This window comes from Stigmatopora argus, chromosome 15 (genome assembly GCF_051989625.1).
Source record: "Stigmatopora argus isolate UIUO_Sarg chromosome 15, RoL_Sarg_1.0, whole genome shotgun sequence".
Classification (NCBI taxonomy): Eukaryota; Metazoa; Chordata; class Actinopteri; order Syngnathiformes; family Syngnathidae; genus Stigmatopora; species Stigmatopora argus.
The window spans coordinates 3,340,566-3,361,635 of NC_135401.1; the positions used below are offsets into that span (position 1 = coordinate 3,340,566).

At 40.5% G+C, this 21,070-nt stretch overlaps 1 protein-coding gene and 2 long non-coding RNA genes across 6 annotated transcripts; 1 reads left to right on the forward strand and 2 right to left on the reverse strand.

The window, feature by feature from the left end:
• Positions 1-129: 129 nt before the first annotated feature.
• Positions 130-3,809, reverse strand: gale (UDP-galactose-4-epimerase). 3 transcript variants are annotated; one of them, XM_077621451.1, is made up of 11 exons: positions 3,708-3,809; positions 3,102-3,225; positions 2,903-3,015; positions 2,695-2,808; positions 2,360-2,536; positions 2,175-2,288; positions 2,042-2,108; positions 1,510-1,595; positions 981-1,058; positions 749-863; positions 130-660 (listed from the first exon to the last, which is right to left on the reverse strand). In XM_077621451.1, exons 2-11 carry the CDS (start codon positions 3,220-3,222, stop codon positions 596-598), a joined length of 1,050 nt encoding a protein of 349 aa, XP_077477577.1. In that variant the 5' UTR covers positions 3,223-3,225; positions 3,708-3,809; the 3' UTR covers positions 130-595. The 3 variants fall into 3 exon arrangements, with proteins under 3 accessions (XP_077477577.1, XP_077477576.1, XP_077477574.1); XM_077621450.1 differs by having other exon boundaries at positions 2,903-3,018; XM_077621448.1 differs by having other exon boundaries at positions 2,903-3,024.
• A 594-nt stretch (positions 3,810-4,403) lies between these two features.
• Positions 4,404-6,131, forward strand: LOC144090043 (uncharacterized). Of its 2 annotated transcripts, XR_013305268.1 has the most exons (5): positions 4,404-4,602; positions 4,794-4,871; positions 5,025-5,102; positions 5,666-5,962; positions 6,074-6,131. It is a non-coding gene; the product is annotated as an uncharacterized LOC144090043 (long non-coding RNA). The 2 variants fall into 2 exon arrangements; XR_013305267.1 differs by lacking the exon at positions 5,025-5,102.
• Positions 6,132-6,598: 467 nt separating this feature from the next.
• Positions 6,599-8,121, reverse strand: LOC144090039 (uncharacterized). The gene is made up of 3 exons (XR_013305265.1): positions 7,708-8,121; positions 7,054-7,140; positions 6,599-6,792 (listed from the first exon to the last, which is right to left on the reverse strand). It is a non-coding gene; the product is annotated as an uncharacterized LOC144090039 (long non-coding RNA).
• Positions 8,122-21,070: the final 12,949 nt, after the last annotated feature.

Below are 21,070 nucleotides of genomic sequence, written 5' to 3' on the forward strand. Positions count from 1 at the left end.
TACGATTTTGGTGGTTTTAACAACCTTTTAAAATACATTTCCTGAAGTGACCCGCAAAAGTCTAGGTGTGTGTGTATGTACTGTGAAGCTTTATCAATGAACTACATGACAAAAAATGTGAAACCAGGCTTTCGATCAAAGAAAGGTACTTTATTATTATTATTATTGTCATGGTCAAGTTTTGGAGATGAGTAGGCATGGGATATATTAATATACAGTACATCATACCAGAAGTGCAGACATTGATGATTATGAAAAATAATTTTCAACTAGATGCTGATAAGGGCACAGTTTAAAAAATGAAAGTTAGGAGAGTATATATAACAAATATATATACATCCATTTGAATGTGTATTTATTCACACAGGCACATCGACAGCTCGTGTTTCATGATAATTAAAAAATATAATTGCATTCTACTAGTTTTCATTTTAAATACAGTACTCAAATTCTGAGGTTGCCTCTCCAACGATTAAAAAATATCAAGCACTAAACAGTCCTGCTTCCCAAGTATATTATTTAAACATGATGTGAAAAAAAATACGCTCTTTGCTTTGGCCCTTTGGTTTAACAGTTTTGAAAAACTGGAATAGTGTCAGGAGGAGGTCGCTTTGGAAAATCCGCTTGGGTTCATGGACTGCCAACGCCAGAGATCCTCACCTACACGCAAATGGACACACCATATCAGCTTGGCATGCTATACTTTTCCAATGTGGACTTTTAAGATTACAGTGGTGGGGAAAATTACACATTCTTTCCAGCGCAAATTCCGCCTTCCAACCGAGTTCCTTCTCAGCCAGGTTGGGGTCGGCGTAACAGCTTGCGGCATCTCCTCCTCGACGTGGAGCAATCTTGTAGGGAATCTGCTCGAAAAGAAGATGGCACTTTCAACTCTCTAAAAATGTCATTCGATCCCGGTCTCAAATTTCACTCATAGGATGACTTTATTTTGAAGAGGAAGCACTTCCTCTGTGACTCACTTCCTTCCCGGATGCCTTTCTCATGGAATTGACCATCTGGAGAACAGAATACCCTGTTCCTGTCCCCAAATTGTAAATCTACAACGGAAAAAAACCTTTTATTTATGCAGTCTTTCACATCATTTACTTTCTCATACAATATTTTACATCAAATTGACCTTCACTGTACACAAACAATAAAAAAAACGTGTTTCCATATTTCATTGATATACATAGTTAAACACAGATATATTACGGGTTGTCAGGGTTAGCCAAACTTGTTTAAACTAACAATGGAAAAACTCCCCAGAGAAGAATGATCTTTTTAAAGAGACCTCACCACCATTCCTCGTGGTAAGGAACATTGGCCACTCCCATTTATTCAAGTCACATGACAAAAGGAAAGGTCGTTGGATAGATATCATTCTGGAGCCAAAACGGCTGTTCTAAAGTTCAAATTAATGTCAGCCAAGATGGCTGCTCTTTGCTAAAAATTATCATTAAGCATTATTCCATTATATTATATACCCTATGTGTCCTGTTTGGTTACCTTGCACCCGCAGTTTTCCTTCAGTTTCTTCAGTGCAGCTATGTGTCCCTTTGCCAAGTCAACAACATGAATATAATCTCGCACACCTTGGAAGAAAAATGTGTTGCTTATTAGATTCAATAAGTCTGAATTGGAATTCAACTGTCAGAATGGTTATTTTGACGTTCCAAACTCTGTAATTGTGAAGTAAAAGGTAGCCAATTCAAAACCCACCTAGCAATTTAACAGCAAAAATGACAAGGTGAAGAGTTTGCAGCCACTAGATAGCCTACTTTCTTTCTTTGACTAGAACTACTAGTTATTTTTTTGCATTTTCTGGCAACCTGAATATCCTGCCCTGCCGTGCCGCCATGTTGCCACTCATAGGTCAGCCTTTTTAGACCAATAACAACAACTAGTAGAAGAAAATATCACGTGCTTTGCTATATCTCGACCAGCAAGAACACACACACAAATTTGTTTTCTCCTCTTATAAAAAAAATGGTCAAGATGTTAAAATGTCTTAAAATAGAAACCAATTAAATGATCATACCTGTCCCATCAACTGTGTCATAGTCATCTCCAAATACACTAAGACACTCCCTTCTTCCGACAGCCACCTAGACAGGAAAAGATGCAAAGTTATCTTCTGCAATTAATTAAAAAAAATAAAAAACCACACGTACCTGGGCGACATATGGCAGTAAATTATTGGGGATGCCCTGAGGGTCCTCTCCAATGAGGCCGGAAGAATGAGCACCGATGGGGTTGAAATATCGCAGCAACACCACGTTCCAATTCTGCTCGCGTGGTAGACACAGCAAAATATGAGCAAAAATTGTCCATAAAAGAGCACCGTCCAGGTCGACACCTTCTCTGCGATGCAGTGGTCCCTGATCATCTCTTCTATGAAGTACTTGGTCTTGCCATAAGGGTTGGTACAGTTGCCGACCGGGTGCTCCTCGTCGATGGGGAGACGATGCGGTTCTCCGTAAACCGTGGCCGAGCTGCTGAAGACCAAATTGTGCACTCCATGAGTCTGCATCACCTGGAGGAGATGTGGTTTCACATGGTCATATCACAGGTGGACAGACAGTTCAGGTGACCAGACAGGGTTTAGTTGACTTTATAAGGCCAGGCGATGCTAGATTAACAGACTATTAGTAACCACAAATCGGAGTGTGGATTTAGCTAGGTGGAACTGACCTCAAGAAGGTTCATGGAGGCAGAAAGGTTGACCCTGTAGTAGCGCAAAGGCTGCTGCAAGGACTCTCCGACAGCCTTCAGGCCAGCAAAGTGCATCACCGCCAAGAAAGAATGCTGTGAATTCCAATTTGGCAGTCTCACGTTAAATGGTATCCAGAATGGAATGCAACAAAATTGCTTGAAACACAAAAAAGTTAAGTTTACAGACCTTTTTGAAAATTCCATCCAGGGCAGCTTTGTCCAGAAGGTCGAGTTCATGAAACTCAATCTTGGTGTCCAGTAACTTCTCGATCCGAAGTATACTTTCCGGCATGCCCCCTTCTCCTCCATCCACGATGCGTTGTGAACACACGACATTAACGTGGCCCAAAAAAAATACACACACACACCAACTAATTGCAACTTACCTTTCACGGCATTGCTGAAATTATCAACCACAACCGGCTGATACCCTGCTTCAATTAGCTCCAGCACACAGTGACTCCCAATGTAGCCTGCACCACCTGTGACTAGCACCTTCCCTGCCATTCTCTGCAAATTATCATTAGGATATTATATCCACAAACTGCTCCGGGTAACCAGGATGTACAGTATGTTGAACGAGCACACTTGGCTCAGTCATGTCAGTAAACACACTATTTATCTGCAAATATAGATATTTGGGGGGTGGGGGTGGGGGGGGGGCATGTAGACTTTTCACTTTTGGACACCTAAACGGTTGTCACGGCCCTGGATACGCACTAGGTAAGATTACAGAATGAACGAACATTACATTTACCTAAATTTAATTTAAAGGGCAAAATTTGTGTCGTAAAATCTTACTTTTCTGTATATTATTTTAGGTTTAGGCATTACAGTGTGTATATATATATTTTTAATTTCCTCGATTCCCCTAATTTTATACTTTAAAAAAAGTAGATAATTATCACCAGCAGAAAAACATTGGGATTTGGCACACAATTTATTCGGCAAATCAAATGAAATGAAGCAAATTTTCTAGTGGGAATACTTACTTGGATAATAGCCCGTTGGTCGTGATTTGAGGTGTAAAGTATAGAGTTTAATCTGTAATGTGTCGCTCTTTTACGGACGATCGCACTTCCTGACAAAATGGACTGGAGTAAAGTTGACCACTGAATTGTAATTTGCTTTTTAAAAACTTTCAAAGTAAAACAAAAAGTCTTTGTAAACCACGACAACAGGGTGAAAAAACTCACACTCTTGGAAAACAAATATAAAAGTTTATATTTATTTGAATATTTTATGTTAACTTATTTAATGATCATGAAAAGTTCTCCATACATTATTTTAAAACGTTTTATTTTGAAAACGTGACTGAGACACAGACGCACTTAACTGTCTTCTCTCAGATAGGTGCTAGTAGGTCCTACGTCAGATCACACGCGGCAAAGCCACGCCCTTTCGCCCATTCATACAGAAAGGTGATTGTAAATACACAGAGGTCTCTGTATAGGCGTATACACTTGTGAATACATACCTGTCAACCTCTGCCGATAACTGCCCTTATAAATGATTATGATTCCCCTTACAACCCCCCAAAAAACCTTACAAACACCGTACGAGTCGTAGTATTTACAGTACGTTATTATGAAAACAATGTATTTGTTTTGAAGTATTAATGCCCAACCTAAAAGTATTTGCAGCCCCAGACCCCTGACTAATGCACTCTATGATGAAAACGATCTCTTTTTTTTTGTGTCTATGTGTAATAGGCGTGGCCGAGGCGTGGCTGTGGTCAGAGTTCAAAAGACCCGCCGCCACGCCGCCATTTTTCAAAATGGCGGATGAGCCGGAGGCTGGGCGCGTTGGACTGCTGAGCTGCTCAGAATTGACGATTTCCCGAAGAAAGACCCGACAAACTTCTTCCAGGACAATGCAGCGCGCTCGGTACTTTGTCTTTTGGGGATTTCGTAGCCCCAGTTCTCATTTCAAGAGTGCTTTTTGACGGGAACGTGCTTCATTGGCGTGATGTAGCCCCGACGTGGATGCAAACACAAATGTTTGCTAGCAAGTTGGCTACATTGCGTCACCTATTGCTCTTAATGTTTAACAAGAAACCCTTCCATTGTGTGTTTCAGTCCCTCAACGAGGACAGACTGCTGGGAAACATCAAGAATGTGGCCATAACGGCCAAAAAGGAGCAGTTTGTCGGCAAAGTGAGTCTTTTTTTAATAGCTTCTTATTCCTCTACCCGTGTAATTGGATTGGATAACTTTATTCATCCCCAAATGTTTGCTAGCAAGTTAGCTACATTGCGTCACCTATTGCTCTTAATGTTTAAAAAGAAACCCTTCCATTGTGTGTTTCAGTCCCTCAACGAGGACAGACTGCTGGGAAACATCAAGAATGTGGCCATAACGGCCAAAAAGGAGCAGTTTGTTGGCAAAGTGAGTCTTTTTTTAATAGCTTCTAATTCCTCTACCCGTGTAATTGGATTGGATAACTTTATTCATCCCGTATTCGGGAAATATTGTTGTCACAGTAATGTTTAGATATCAGCGACCAGTGTTTACGGCTTTCCAAATTAGCTTGTTTAGCATCATGATACACCAATTTTGAATGAAGACACTTTAACTGGGTTGGCGTTGATTTTTTTTTTAATAGCAAGATCCTGTGTGGGTAACTCACACTCACACTAGTGCCATCAAGTGGAGGTGTAAGGAATAAACAGTACACTTCTAGAATACGTATACACCTTTGCCCTTCCCTTTCCTAAAGGAAGACTTCAGGGCTTGGACCTTTTGATTTTTAATTGTGGTTTTGACAAAACCTAAGCGAAACATTCATTCAACCGTAGCGCAGGGGTCATTTTTGAATCGTTTAAACAACCATTTTTCCTCCGTCTAAGAGCTTTGTGAGACGTATTTTATTTTTTTGATTGAATGGGAGTCATTTGTGCATCAAAATGGTTCAATAAGCAATGACATAATCATGCTGTGGTGTTTTGCAGAGGTTTAAAGCCACGGAGATGGTGGAAGCTGTCCAAATCTACAAGACCAAAGAAGTCGTGTATGACGTAAGACCTGTTTTTCCAGGTTATTTGATTTATTATTTTCATGTCATGTGTACTAAAAATACTCTATTTTGCTTCTCTTCAAGGTCCACCCAAGTGTACCAAATCAACGCTAAAGAAAGGTGACTGGAGTGTGGCACAGCCTTTGACACCAACATCTTGAGGGCCCCTATCCAGTATGTTTTCCATATCTCTCACCACATCTGAAAAGAGAGATGGGTCCTTCTGATGTTGGTAAAACTTAACTTAGTGTTTTTTGGTCAAATCTTTTGACCTAACTGGCCCATTTTTTTTGATGTTGGACTTAGTCTATTGTGCTTTGACCCTCTTTTTTTTTCTCCCCAGAATTCCATCCAGTGCCAAGAGATTCATCAATGGAAACACCACCTCATCTTTAAATACTTGTCAATTCCCTTATTTTGTGGGAAAATAAAACCCTTGAAATATACTCATGTATTTTTCTTCATAGAACTAGCAAAGGAATGCAAGCAACATGACATTTTATAATTTTTATTCAAAGAAATACATTTGCACACTTAGGTTCACATTGATTGTTGTACTCCACCTGTAGACAAAAGTAACACTTAGAATAAACACCAAAAAAAAAACGAGAAAAAAGACCATTGAGGGTCTTGGGTCTTTTTTCTCCAAGTGTTTTAACAAAGACAAATGACACTCAAATCTCTTTTATTGAAATTTCTGATTGAAAAAAAAAAAAGAAATCCTCCTCGCCTTAGGGATCGGGACATCACCTATAAAATAAGAGGGGGGTTAGTAAATTGCAACTTTAGTCAATAAAATAATGTGAGATTGGAATGTTTTGACACATTACAATATCACCCGGAAATAAGCTGCTATCGCATTTCGATCTTAGTCCATATGAAATATATGCGTCTGACGAAATAGTGCGTGCTTTGTGTGTCTAAAATACAGAAATAGCACTCGTTACTGACACTGCGGCGTAAGAAACGATGCGCCAAATAGGCGTGAAAATACGGTATTAACCTCAGAGCAGAGTTCAGAGACGATGCATCATCTTCAAGTGGGCAACCTGGGAAGATCACCTGGTCATCACCATGGACCTGGTGCGTGCAAAAACAAAGAGCAAAAGTTATCATATACAGTGGTACCTCGAGATACGAGCTTTATCCGTTCCGGAAATGAGCTCGTGGCTTGGTCGCATCATGGGCGAATTATTCGATCGAAATTTCCCCCGTAAGACGAGCATTTTGTATGACGAGCGGTCGTATGACAAGGTCCCACTGTACAGAGACTGGAGATTCAACAGATGTGTTTAGGTGGTTTTTTTTGGTCATTAGTATTACCTTGATACCTTGGCCCAGTCTCCTCTCCCCTCAAGGGTGTGCATGGTTCTGGACACACGGGAATAGCTGCATCTTGATTGAACCAAGCTATTTGGGAAGTGCAAACAATTATTACAGGAAAGAGAAATCTTCAAGTAAATGATCAAGATAAAGAATTAAAATAAGTTAGAGTGCTCGGTGCTAATTTCCCCTTTCCAGACAAAGCGATTCAATATACAGACTGATGTTAAAAGCTAGGATAAAGTCGGCTTGACAATTTTTGTATAAATGATTTTTGTTTTAAAACAGAATTACAAATTTGAAAAGGGCGTTTAGCAATCACAGTGAAAACTATCATTACATTCAACACACCTTCACCTGGCAAACTGACCGTTGATATCTCGGCTTTGTTTGATAAAATGAAGTCTTCCCCCACGACTCAATAATGGAGAGAATACGGACAAAATACTTTTGAAGTCAAATGTCGTGAGGCTAATGCTAAGCTAGCTAGTGACATGCCAAGGAGCCCATTCTTCAAATGTCGGCGGTGTGTTCGACCTGGCAATAAACTAACATATTTGTTGGCGTTTTGGCTCAATTGATTCCTAAAAAAATCTCCCGGTAGGGTGTTAAAAATGCACATAGGCCAGTAAATTGCTCTAGTCTAGGGCTTACCTCGTTTGGGTGCTAGTCGTTCGACCGACGGCATTGAAATGACTGCGCCAAAGGGCGCGATGCTGCGCAGGTGCATAATTTAAGCACCTGCGTCACCAATGGGCGTAACCACGCCCATAGGAGGTGATTTGTCCTCCCGACTCAATGACCATGTTTGGAAGATGACGAACTATAGTCGCCATTTTTGTAGTCTTGATGCTGTAAAAGTGTGTGTTCGTTTTTTTTATATATATAAAAAGCCTTACTTTGCATGGTCATTTTTAAAAAATAAAAAGCCTTACTATACATGGTCATTTTTTAAAGAAAAAAGCCTTACTATACATGGTCATTTTTTACAAATTAAAAAGCCTTACTATATACTATGTCGTATTTTAAGAAAAAAAGCCTTACTATACTATGTCGTTTTTTTTTAAAAGAAAAAAAGCCTTACTATATACACTATGTCGTTTTTTAGGAAAAAAACCTTACTATACTATGTCGTTTTTTAGGAAAAAAGCCTTACTATACTATGTCGTTTTTTAGGAAGCACACCCATTTTTGTTCTCACTACACATCACCCTTTTTATTTCATTAGTCTGGCTAGATTTTGTGACTGATAGTTCATTGCAACTTATTTCATGAAATATGTGAATGTGTTTATCTAGACAATTAGTGATTATTTTGTATCAGGTGTGATTAATTTGGGGGTATATTGATGCTGATGTTGCTAGGTTACGAGTTAGATGGAAGAGGGTATGTGTGCACAACATGGGTTTATGGTCCTGTGCTGCTTGTAGGTTGCAAGTAGGCCAGTAGATGGCGTGTGCACACAGTTTACAGCCAGTGGTAGTTTTCTAATTGATAAAAAAAATAAGGAACAAAAATTATACGTTAAAGTAAAATAGAGAGCAACAGACAAAATAAGCGCCTGTTGATGTAATTTAACAGTTTCTTGGATAACTATAGCTTGAAATAAACACAAGAGGACCAAAATAAGACATAAGGGTTAGGGCCAAACTATGAAAAAAGTGCGACTTATATTCTGTAAAATACGGTAATAGAATAATATCTTTGGATTCTACTATATAAATCTAAACCTATCGGGGCAACTTTTTGGCCAGTGGTGTCCAATGAAATGTTTCTGTCTTCACCGTGCAGTCTATTAATTGGAGGGAGAGTCACCTTTAAAAGAAAATGGTGCTCACGGATGCAAGTAAGGGATGGTAGGAGCGAGGGTGTGACCGTCCGAAGGGTCCCCATCTGATTGTCTTCATCTCTCTCCACCAGAGTGCCAGTTAATCCTGTCCTCATCCCCCCGACTCCCAGCAGGATGTAGCAACTCCCACTGAAAGGCGAGCTGCATTAACGCCAAGAACTTTCCCCCCGTGCTCGTCTGTTAGTCAAAGCTGATTGGAGATTACGGGCCTGCGGCGACAACACGGCTCTCCATTTTATCTCAAATCACTTTCAAGCCCCTTGTTCTCTTCATCACTCTTAATCCAGACTCTGCAGCCTTTCAATGTCATCAACTTTCACTGGCTGCTGCCCTTCTGCCCTTTCCACCGCTTCTTCCGATACTTAATGACATGAAAGATGAATCGGAGGGAGACAAGATGGTGGGGGTTAGTGGGGATGGGATGACCACCCCACGCATACACACACACATGCACGCAATGATGTCATGGGGGCATTTGTCCTCCTGGTGTGGAGGCTTCCCTTCCTCTGCTAATTACCTTGTACAAACTCCAATCTGATACGGCGGATATGAGGCCCAAATACAATTATTGTGGGCTAACAAAGAGATATTGAGATTGAGGGAAAGGCTGCAAGCAAGATGGGATGGTCAGCGGCTACTGACACACACCTACACACACACACACGCACACGCACACACACACACAGCACACGTGCACATCAATACAAGCACTTGTGCTTCTCCTCCATTCCCTCAGATAGGCTAATGTTATTACTGTGGTAATTATGCTCATTAGTGCCAGCAGCTGTAGAGAGCCCACTGCTTGCTATTCAAACTCCACCCCACCATTTCTACTGTTTTGTCTCAAGCACCCCCCCACACAAAGCCCCCACCACCCATTTGTCTTCTTTACGTCTCTTTCTGAGACATGCTAGATTGCTGCAATAGTAGGCCAAAAGAAAGAGAAAAATGGTTAGTGGGTAATAAACTTGTTTAACGACATGTTGAATTGTTGCCTTTTGAGGCAGTGTTGAAATAGATGTCAGCAAAATATTTATTGATGATTAATTTCTGTTTATTCACAGTATATATTTCCTTTTTAGTCACTCTTTCAGAGGTTCTGAACACGGGGTGGCACTGTTGAGTCAATTTACGACCACTATGGGGACCCCACCCCTCCCCCATTTGCAGTTTAACCCTTTCATGCACAAATTCAGTTTCTTTTTTTTCATTGGCTCCTGCCATTGACGGCACTAGATGTCCAACCATTTGGACTGGGCCGGGAGAATTCGACGTCAAGCGCTGTCAATGGTACTGAAAGTTGAGCATTCAGAGCAATCAATGGAATGCAGTAAGATAAATACAAATAAAATAAAACTTCTACTTACTCAGGGCTGTAACCAGACTGTTTATATTCATTCATTCATCTTAACCACTTCTCCTGACAAGGGTTGTAAGGGGGGTGCTGGAGCCTATTTCAGCCAACTAGGTGGGGGAATGGGTGGCCAGCCAATCATCTGGAAAAAGGAGACAACCAATCACAGCTACAGGCAATTTAGAGTGTTCAACCAGCATACCGTGCATGTTTTTGGGATGGGGGAGGAAACTGGAGTACCACGAAAAAACCCACGTAAGCCCGGGGAGAACATTCAAACTCCACATAGTGAGGACCCACCTAACCACTCATCCACCGAGTAATTATTTATTGTAATTATTTTAGTTTTTATCAACATCACAAATTTATAAATTAACAATTCCATTAAAATCATATTAAAACTTGTGTACATATTAAAACAGCATCTAACATAATTGCTAACATTGAAGTGTTGTTTTAATTACCCAAAATAGCATTATTTTTATTGGCATTTTTTTAAAAACAGTCCACTCTAGTGACCATTGTCCCAGTTTTCACCCCCAGTTAACTTTTATACACCCATTTAATTTTGGATTTTTTTCCAAACATTCCTCTTGATTAAAACAGGGGAAATGAAAGAAGTAGGATGTCCGTTTGCATTATTGTGTAAACGTGTGCGGTCCACACGCATATTATAAATTACGAGAGCAACAAGGTGTTTTTACTCCAAGCCAGGCCAGATTGCTTTCGGTTTTATTGCCCGCGGCCGACACGGCCACTAGGTAACCTTGTCCCCGCTAAGTCGGACATCAGGCGCTAAATGTCATGCATAGCCTACTTTTATTGGCTGATACGACCTGTTGTACCCTTCTCCTTTTCCTGGAAGCTATTGTTAAAGAGGCGGCTGTTAATGCGGACCACCAGATGGGCTCCTTCTCCCCCGCAGGTCCGACCGAGCCTGTTTACCATCCACTGGGCTGTGGATAACAGGTGAGGTCGACCTCTCGGCCAATCAGATGTCAGCACTCTGCCCGTAAACTTTTATCAGGCCGCGCAGGAGTTGGTTTGCTAACAACGACTCGAATCAAATTGAACGGCCGTTTTCAAGTTAACGAACATGGATGAATTTATTGCTAACTTTGGACTGAGATGAATTGGGGACAAAATGCTAGCAGCGTCAACGAAACGAACGTTGAACATTCCATGTGAAATTACCACAATTTGGTATCGTGGCAACAGTAAAGGTAAAGTGCAGAGAGTGGTCTTTTAAAGCTTTGAAGCAATCTACCTTAATGGACGACCTGAGTCAAGCGTGCATGTATGGATTAGTTTGGTCGGTGCACCTGTCCCTGTTCTGTCAACAGCAGATCAGGTTCCTGGCCACGCATTCACCTGGCCGACACAACTTCCTGTCACTGACAATGTGCCGGCCTGCATGAATACGCAACGTGAAAGAGCCTTTCAAAACCTTCTTTCTTGCCAGAGTGAAAAATAAAAAGGTATACGGGTTGACGAGCTCGTTAAGGGAATTCACAGATTTGTTTCCACGTAGCACGAGATAGCGTTTCTTTTAGTGGAATGGACATTAACAGGGTGTCAACAGGTTCCAACAAGCTAAAATCAACACTTTTTGAGACGTTTAAAAGAACGTAACATATACAATTTAAGACCCATTTCACATCAAGAACTGCAAAAAAAGTACAGAAGATTTGAAGGAAACTTGAAGACCCAGAATTACCCACAGTGCTGTATTGTACGGACTATAAGTCGCAGGCTTTTCATAATTTGGCCTAGCCTGGAGCTAATACTTAAGAGCAACTTCTGTACATGTTTTTTTCAATCTGACTAGCACCCTTTTAGTATGTAGTTGTAGTTGTTGTTTTGAGGTTTTAAGTATCAGAAAAAATATTATGATCACAAATGCCCATTTAGCCTGTTCTCCATTTTATTACTGTTACTTTAACATATCTTTGTTCTGGATTCCTGATTGGTAAAATAGCCCTCCTAAAAAATGCAACCTTTTTTTCTGGGAAGTTATCTTTTAAAGAAGTTGGACATCAGAGCAAGTGATGAGAATTTATTGTAAAACTAATATTCTAAATTATGGTATCACTATAGTGTTTATTATTCTTACATTTTAGCAATTCAATACGTAGTGTGGATTCAGTGGTTAAAAGTTACACACTGGGATGTCTAATCATTTCATGGAATCCAACCGGTTCCACCGTGCACTAATGCACACACTCCCGTTTAACCATTAACTCCCGTTCAAACAAAGACGGCAGGTCTGCGTGTCAGTGCAATGTTTCCCTCCCCAGCAGATGTGTGTGGAAAGATCCAAGTCAACAATAATGAATGATATACTGATAACCAAAATGTTTGGATCATTTCCAGTAATTTCATATCCACACAGAAGAGTTCAGTCATGGACGAGCAGGAAGATTCCTGAGCCTGCAAATAGCTTCGCTGGAATATTGGGACCCAGGGCCGCTTTTTGCTATGGGCAATGTGAGTGACCGCCCAGGGTGCGATCTATTAGGGCAGGGGTAGGGAACCTATGGCTCGGGAGCCACATGTGGCTCTTTTGATGGGTGCATCTGGCTCTTTGCCAACCTGTGAGCTAAAATATGGAAATCGCTGTTGACAGAACTGAGATATTACATTTAGAACTGCTTTAATCTTCATTTTTTGCAGTAGACTCTTCTGGAATGCATCCTCTCATTGATAAGCAACAGTATAAGAATCTTTTAAATAATATTCAGTTTTTTCCACTTTAAAAGTGGTGAAATTACTAAAAAAAATTGAAAAGGCACTCGTTTAAATGTATGTATTTTGACTTTTCCGACCATGGGAGGAAAATTAGCCAGGACCACCTCTGGATGTTCTTGTTACTGATCACTAAGTGTTTTGCTGTGAGCAGAAATGGCCTCAGATGATCCAGACCATAACCTTTGCATATCATTTCGCCGTACTACGTGAGACAGATGGGTTTGCCTCCTTTTATCTCATGTCGTGGCAAACGAGGTCGCCGATTGACCTTCTATTCAAGAACGTGTGACACAATGCGACCGCATGTATCTGATTCTCATTCTGGATGCCAGCATATCGTCGAGGAGCACCATTGCAGGTCCATATCGTTTATAAATATATTCTATTGCATACGTGTATCTGTGATGTCATTTATACAAAGGGTAGGGATAATTAAAAAAATGTAATTTCATTTGTATGAAATTACTATTCCGCTCTATTTACGAAATTTTCAAATAATTTTATAAGTAGAGGTACGGCTGTATTTATTAACTCCATTGATTTTGGCTCATCTTAGACTTTGTCATTTCCTCTTAATTTCCGAAACTATTCTACTGACACCAATTTCTATTATTTGTGATCAAATTGAGACAAGATAATCATTAGATATTTCACAATCACCGCCTTAAAGCTGTGATCTGTGAAACATGATACGAAATGTATTGCTAAATGCCGTACGCTGCAAAGGATTAAAAAAAAAGTTATGATTACCTGTTCAACCCAGCTCTCGAGCCGCATGCGGCTCCGAGCAAAAATGAATGTGGCTCTTTGCTTTTTATCATATTTTGTATATACTTCTCTTTGCCTCGTTTTGTGTTTCTTTTATTTGAATTGTATGCTAAAGGAAGCTAAAACATGTTGTGGCCAAAATATGAGCACATTTTTTACATCCACAATCCTCCCTTGGTTTTCCGTTGCCGATTAGTAGTCGCTGTCGTATCCTTTATCCGTTTGAGAATAAAACGATTAGCCGGCAACTGTCACGATAGCCGCTAACATAGCCCAGTGATGGATGGGACGAGAGATAGACTCGCTCTGTCCGTTGGATTTTTTGTTTTATTCTGTCCGAGGTCTTTGACACTTTGACACGTTTTATCTTCAAAATCTATGCGACACCCCCCGTTGCCTGGGTCCAGCCCCCCCCCCAGAGCCACTCCACTTTCCCACAGCAGCTGGCCCATCGCGGTCTGTCCTCTGCTCGCCATGTGCCGGGAATCAAAGAGGTCCCACCTAATGCTCATCAAAATGGAAGCCCACCAACTCAGGGGCTCGCGCACTAAATCCTCATCAATCGTTGGGCAGACAGAGATGGATTGGGGAGACCGCGACCCTGTACTTTAGTGGGAGGCCCCTGCCATCCGCGGGGCGGCTGTTGCGGACAAAGAATAGGAGCGGATTTAAAGGGAGTGGGTAGGTCAAGTCTGGTGGCCCTGGAAGGAAGTTATGACAAAACAAGAGAGAGAAATTCTTTTCTCTTTAGGAACGATGCTCACAAAGCATGTGACAGACGGACGTGTGCTAGGATTTGCCTTTATGCCCCGGCGACAATGACAGTATACGATTGGAGTCAGTCTAACGACTCGTAAAAGTGAAAATCTTATTTTCCGGGTGATAAGTCACACTTTTTTTAGAGGTTGGTTGGGCTTGTGATGAAAATTTAAGTTAGACTTGTGATTTTTTCTTCTATTTGACTACTGACAGCCTGTCATTATGTTGGTTTAAGACTATAGCAAGGGTGTCAAACTCGGGTTGGTTTGCGGGCCGCATTAACGTCAACTTGATTTCATGTGGGCCAGACCATTTTAGATATATTTTTAAAAAATCGGATTAAAAGAACTCGATCAAAAACCCTGAATCTTCAGTTTTTTTCATAGATCTAGAACAATGTTTATTTTAGCTTTTTTTCCTTAGTAGGGGAAAACGTCTTTTTAAAGTTATGTTCAATATTAAAGTGGAAAACAGAAAATATTTTTAGATATTTATTTTTAGATGAAATGCTTTTTGCACTTGGATTAAAAAATGCAATTATTGATTCAAAAAATGGAAAATCAGGAAGTATAATACACATCTATATTCTTTATTTTGAATTTGATCCTAAAAGAGAAAGTCGGGACTCATGATTTACTTTCTCAGGCCGCACAAAATGATGTGGCGGGCCAGATGTGGCCCCCGGGCTGCCACTTTGACACCAGTGGGCTATAGCTATCTGAAAAACTGTTATATTAATGGATGCTTATTTAGCCATTTGTTCTCCATTTTAGTATTGTTACTTTAACATATATTTATGCTTAGTTTCTGAACAAGTAAAAAATTGCCGTCTTAAAACCGGGAAAAAAAACACATATCCATATCCATATCCATATCCATATCCATATCCATATCCATATCCATATCCATATCCACATCCACATCCGCAAAAATTTAAATCATTAAAAAATAAATATACTATGTAACCCATTGGTCCATTTGGCGCCTTACATATATAACGTAATGCACTTGTAAGATACAGTATTTGTTTATACCAGTCTACTATTTGGGTATCTCCATATAATCACACATTTTTTCTCCTTTCTATAAACATTTAATCTCTCCTTCTCAAATATGTAACAAGGGGAACATAGGAATCTATTGCTGACACTACATTTATTTTCTTATTTCACTTCAGTATGAATTATGTGACTTTTTACACATCAGATCCCACCAAAAAGATTTAGAACCAGTGGCCCAATCGTGTATTTGTATTCATTTTTGCAGCAAGTCACTATCCAATAACACTATCTTGACAATCATCTCTAAGGCTTTTTTTTTCATCACAGACGGAGTGATTACATCCATCACACATCCCAAAATCTCCACAATGCCGCAACATGATAATGATTGGGCGAGCTGAGCCATCTTACCGAGGCTCAACGAGGATCATTCACATGTAGATGTGCCCTTGTGGAAGTACCTCCAACATACAATTTCCATTTAGAAAAAGGTGTATACACAAATAAAAGGACATAGGCTTCTTCATTTGATTAACTAATCATAGTCTTTGTAATTCCTATCGGGGTCCTTGAAGGGCAGCGACGAGCGGCGCACCTTGATTAGGCTTCATGCACATGATTGCCGCTACGGTACAAATCACTTCTACCTACTCAACTCCGTGCGCTACGTACACAACACACCGGCGGCGATTAGACGAGCGATGAAGATGGAGAGAGACAGATTTTTCTCCATTAATCCCTTTCCCCACATTGCGTGCGTGGACCGCCGCAGTGGATTCGCTGATCAGTCATAACATGATAGAGCAACAATTGGGGTGGGAGTTGATTCAGGTCTTTAAGGCTCCCTGGAGAAGCCATTCAGGTTGTTCATGATTAGCTCAGATTTACAGATGGATTCTCTTCTTATTGCCTATTGCCAGACTAGGGAATTCATTAGTGATGGCGCCCAGTCGGACTACTTTGCTTTATAAAGTAATGATTTGAACAATGTTAGGAAAGTGGAGGTGGATTAATAAAGTTTTTTTTTTTCAGCCAAAGAGATCACAACAACACAACTAAAACCGCCAACTGAAAACAAAGACAAGGCAAAACTACCAGAAAAAGTCAAGACTCCAAAAGTATACACATAGCATAACATACAAAGACCAGCCAATAAGAATTTCATTAGCAATTCACAATAAAAATAAATAGTGAAATAACAATTAAATGATGTTGTTGCTAATGGTGTGTATCAGCATGGGATCAAAATGGGCAAAACTAATTTTATTTTTAACCAAAAGTCAATAAATTAGCACCAGGAAATCTATAGAAATCATCATCTAATGCACATGTGTCAAAGTGGCGGCCCGGGGGCCAAATCTGGCCCGCCGCATCATTTTGTGTGGCCCGGGAAAGTAAATCATGAGTGCCGACTTTCTGTTTTAGGATCAAATTAAAATGAAGAGTATAGATGTATATTACATTTACTGATTTTACTCCTTTTAAATCAATAATCGTAATTTTTTTAAGCAATTTTTTTCTGTGTTTTTAGTTCAAAAATCATTTTGTAAAATCTAAAAATATATTAAAAAAGCTAAAATAAACATTGTTTTAGATCTATAGAAAAATGAATATTCAGGGACTTTAATCCAGTTCTTTTAATCCATTTATAAAAAAAATCTAAATATTATATCTAAAACGTGACATCAAGTTGACGTTAAAGCGGCCCGCGAACCAACCCGAGTCTGACACCCTTGATCTAATGTAAACTCATTGGTCAGACGTCCAATCAATTTTACAACCAATCCAAAACAGATTGGACGTCTGAAGTATTCAATGGCAGCCAAAGAATTACCATATTTTTTCAGTAAAAATCACACAAGCCAAATATTTAAGTATAAGTCACACTGGAGTATAGGTTGCATTTTTTTCTAATTGATCAGAAACCAAAAATAAACACGACACGTGAACGTAATCTTGCGTCTTATAGTCCAGAAAATACGGTAAGAAGAAAATACATTGGGCCAATTTGTCCTATGCCAGTGAAGGGAAAGCTTCAATTTATCCGGAAACCAAAATACATAGTGAGTGGTCATTGGGACAAGCGGTTTAACCTCGGCACCCCATCCTTTTCATGTAATGTAGTTCAGCCTTGCGCATATCATCTGAAGGCGGCATTGAAACTCAACAGAGAAAGACAGCTCTCCACCACTGATCTCTTTTGATAGAGTTCATTATGCAAATTGCTCCCAACTCCTGCCGCATAATTAGCGCTTAATTAATTTGAGTGAAATCTTTCATCTGTCTGTGTCCGGCCGGCTCCTTCCTTCCATTTACAACGTGATATTAATTTTGGGGGGTGGCTGGGCGGTTATGGGTGTAGTCCATTTGATGAAAAGGCTGATATTATTAATCAAGTGCTGTATCTTTTCCTTTCATTTTTGAAGGAAGAGCAATAAGTGTGATGAGCAGAGTCTGATTAACCCTATTATTCTCCCCTAATTAGGGTGATCATTTAATAATCAAGGAAACGGCACAATTATGCGGGAAAGCAAATGAGGCTGTCTAATGAGGAGTGTTCGCTTTCTGGGGAGGCCTTGTTTGGAAAATTGGAAATGAAAAGGTCAAATAAACATGTTGTGGCTTTGGGGGATGCTTCAGCTTCAAAGTGTAAAATACTTCCTCCTAAAATTCAAATTGCCTTTTGACGATTTTTTTTAAATGAATAGGAAAAAAACAGCATTAAATACCTGGCAAAACTGGAAATAATGTTAAAAAAACATGAGACTGAGAATCACAAATGTGATCTATTTTAGCTTAATGTGCTTGTTGAAATCAGCAGGTTCAGCACCATGGACAGCAACTAGACAGAGTCACTACACAGTACGTGGGATCAGCACTGCTTAAAACAAAAAGATACTATTCATGTATCATTCATTTTCTAAACCGCTTATCCTCACGAGGGTCTCTGGGGGTGCTGGAGCCTATCTCAGATAACCATGGGCAGACCAAAGAGATGATCTGAGAGGTGCTCTTGGTTCGCTTGCGAGCAGACGAGAAGTTTGCTTCATTTGTGTAAGCAACCATGCCCTAGTTTGGCCCAAAGCTAAAAATTACACACCCACGTGCAATATGGGAAATGTCACTTGGTTTGCAGTACATTAACTAACATGGGTCGGCGTCCGACAAATGTCTTCTAGATATTTGGGGAGAATATTCAAGCCAAAGAAAGCCACCAATGGACCTTAGAATTGGATCAAAATAATGTTGGCACTTTGTGGATTTTCATTTTGTTCCGTGCTAGTCGTTAGCAATCAGGGCTATCTTCTGGTTGCCATGTTAAAAATGTAGGTCAAATCTCTGCCGCAGCAATCTCTGGATACAGTGCCTCATCCGCGTGCGTTGGCGTGCGAGTGCCTACACGCACGGACCTCAATATGATGCTCTTCACCCCCGTCGTGCAGCTGCGCCTCTGAGAACTCTCGTGGAGTAATTGAATGAGCCGCGGCCGGGACCCGTGGCAGCAAATGCGAAGCCCGCTGGCCTTATTATCTATAATACGGCCTCCGAGCACCCCGCGCCTCATGAATACAGAAATGAATGCGACGGACGTCAGAGGTGAACGCGGGAGAAGGGGGGGGAGGCGGCCAAGGCCGGGACCGTTTTAATCAGCTCCCAGATAGAACAATCATTTGATCCGCCTCGGCAGCTCAGAGGTGAATTAGTGTTTAACATTCCATGGCATGCTTTCTGGTAGGGGACTCCGCCCCAAACAACCGATGGACCGCAGAGATTATCTGGAGACGCTCGGATGTTTCTGATGGGGAAATTAGAGATAAACGTGCCCGTGGGAGTCCTGTTAGGACTTTTTTTAAGCGATACAATTTGTGAAAGAGGAGCAAATGTGACGTTTAGATGCATTCGCTTTTCTTTGAAAGCTCATAGTGAAACATACGAAATATTCGGGTTACGAAAGGCCTCTATGGGAAATTTAGTCTCAAGATATGGAAGAAATTTAAGTGATGAAACGCAAAATGTCAAAAGAATCAAATATAAAACATGAATACACTATCCTGTATTTCACTAGCCTCCCTTCAAAGCAAATTTATTCTTTATTTTTCCTTCTATCAAGTTAAGTTGGTCTCATTCATAATTTTAAGTTAAGTTTTTATGTTTACGTGTGTTTTTAAATGTTTTGTCAGTTGCCAAACATGTTTTCACCTACACGTTGAAAAATGGTAGTCTAAAAATGAAGGGCTAAAAGCAAGAAAATCATCCAAGGGTATAATAAGATTTAAAAAAAACTGCTGAACAAATAGAAATTGTCCAGCAATAGCAAAACAATCAATCAAATAAAAACCAATATCACTCAATTAATTACATTGGATTATTTTCTTTCTAATATCCATTTATACATGCAAAAAAAGGAGCAAATCTACAGTTTTCTACTTTGATTTCCACCTGTTGTAAAGTATTGACCTCTAACCTCTGTTTACGTGCAATAGAATGAAACCTGTAGTCAAGCTTCGACTGTGGGCCAATGAAAATTGCGTGGGCAGCACCATCTTGTAACCCATAATTGAGTATCACCTTACTTTAAGAACAAGCGTGTGGACATGGTGCCAACTCTAAACATCGCATTTCCACGTAAACCGAATAAAAAGGAGGCAGAATTTGCCGACTTTGCCTTGTTCTCCGAGGCAAATGACTACTAAAGCAACAGCGAGCATTCCAGTTTATCACTTTTGTTATCTTTTTGTCGCCAGCGGCTCTCGCTCTCAGCTTGAGGGAGTGTTTGTGCCGCATCCGCGGCCGGCCTTATTAAATCTGTCTCCCTCGCCAGCTCTCTCCACGGAAGGGAGCGGCGAGAACAAGACCTCAGCTAATCCATTACACTAATTGATTGACAATGCATTGAAGGCAGCCATGCAGGGAGCACCAATTAGAGCCCTGTCCTATTGCACTTTCAATTTGGCTCGGCCATCGCTCATTTGGAGTCATCTGTGGTGGGAATAAAGGCCCGTGGACGTGAAATCACCACAACTTAAAATGTTAGACAAGCTTTGGTGAAAATTAGATTGAAGTGATAACGACGTACACTCTAAATTGCCCCTCGGTATGAGCGTGAATGCTTGTACTTTGTCTCCTCGTGCCCTGCGATTGGCTGGCCTCCGATTCAGGGTGTCCCTCGCAATTAGCTGGGATGGGCTCCAGCACCCCCCACAACCCTCGTGAGGATAACGGTTCGGAAAGTGAATGAACAATAACAGCAGACCGCCAGCCCAAAGTGGCTCTCTTATGAAACAGTATCGATATGATAGTTTAAAAAAAAGGATTTTAAACATGTAGTGAACTCATTATAATTCCTTGAAGGGAAATTGAACCGGATCTGATGGTGTGGTATCTCACCTGACTTTGATGCAGTGTGAATTGATTTTCTCACTTGGTGATGACGCAGATACGAGTGGTTTCCTCTATGGGCTGTGAGAGTTAATAACCAGGGACGTCAGTAGGTTCAGAAGACCCCTGGAGGAGCAAAGGATTGTCATTAATATGATA

Bases quoted from the DNA above. Each gene is read 5' to 3' on its own strand.
- gale (XM_077621448.1), bottom strand. From the start codon at position 3,222: ATGGCAGGGAAGGTGCTAGTCACAGGTGGTGCAGGCTACATTGGGAGT. The intron at 2,537-2,694 runs GTCAGTTCCACC...CATCTCCTCCAG, and splicing joins CCTCCATGAACCTTCTTGAG to GTGATGCAGACTCATGGAGT. The intron at 1,059-1,509 runs GTAACCAAACAG...TTTCCGTTGTAG, and splicing joins AGGAAAACTGCGGGTGCAAG to ATTTACAATTTGGGGACAGG.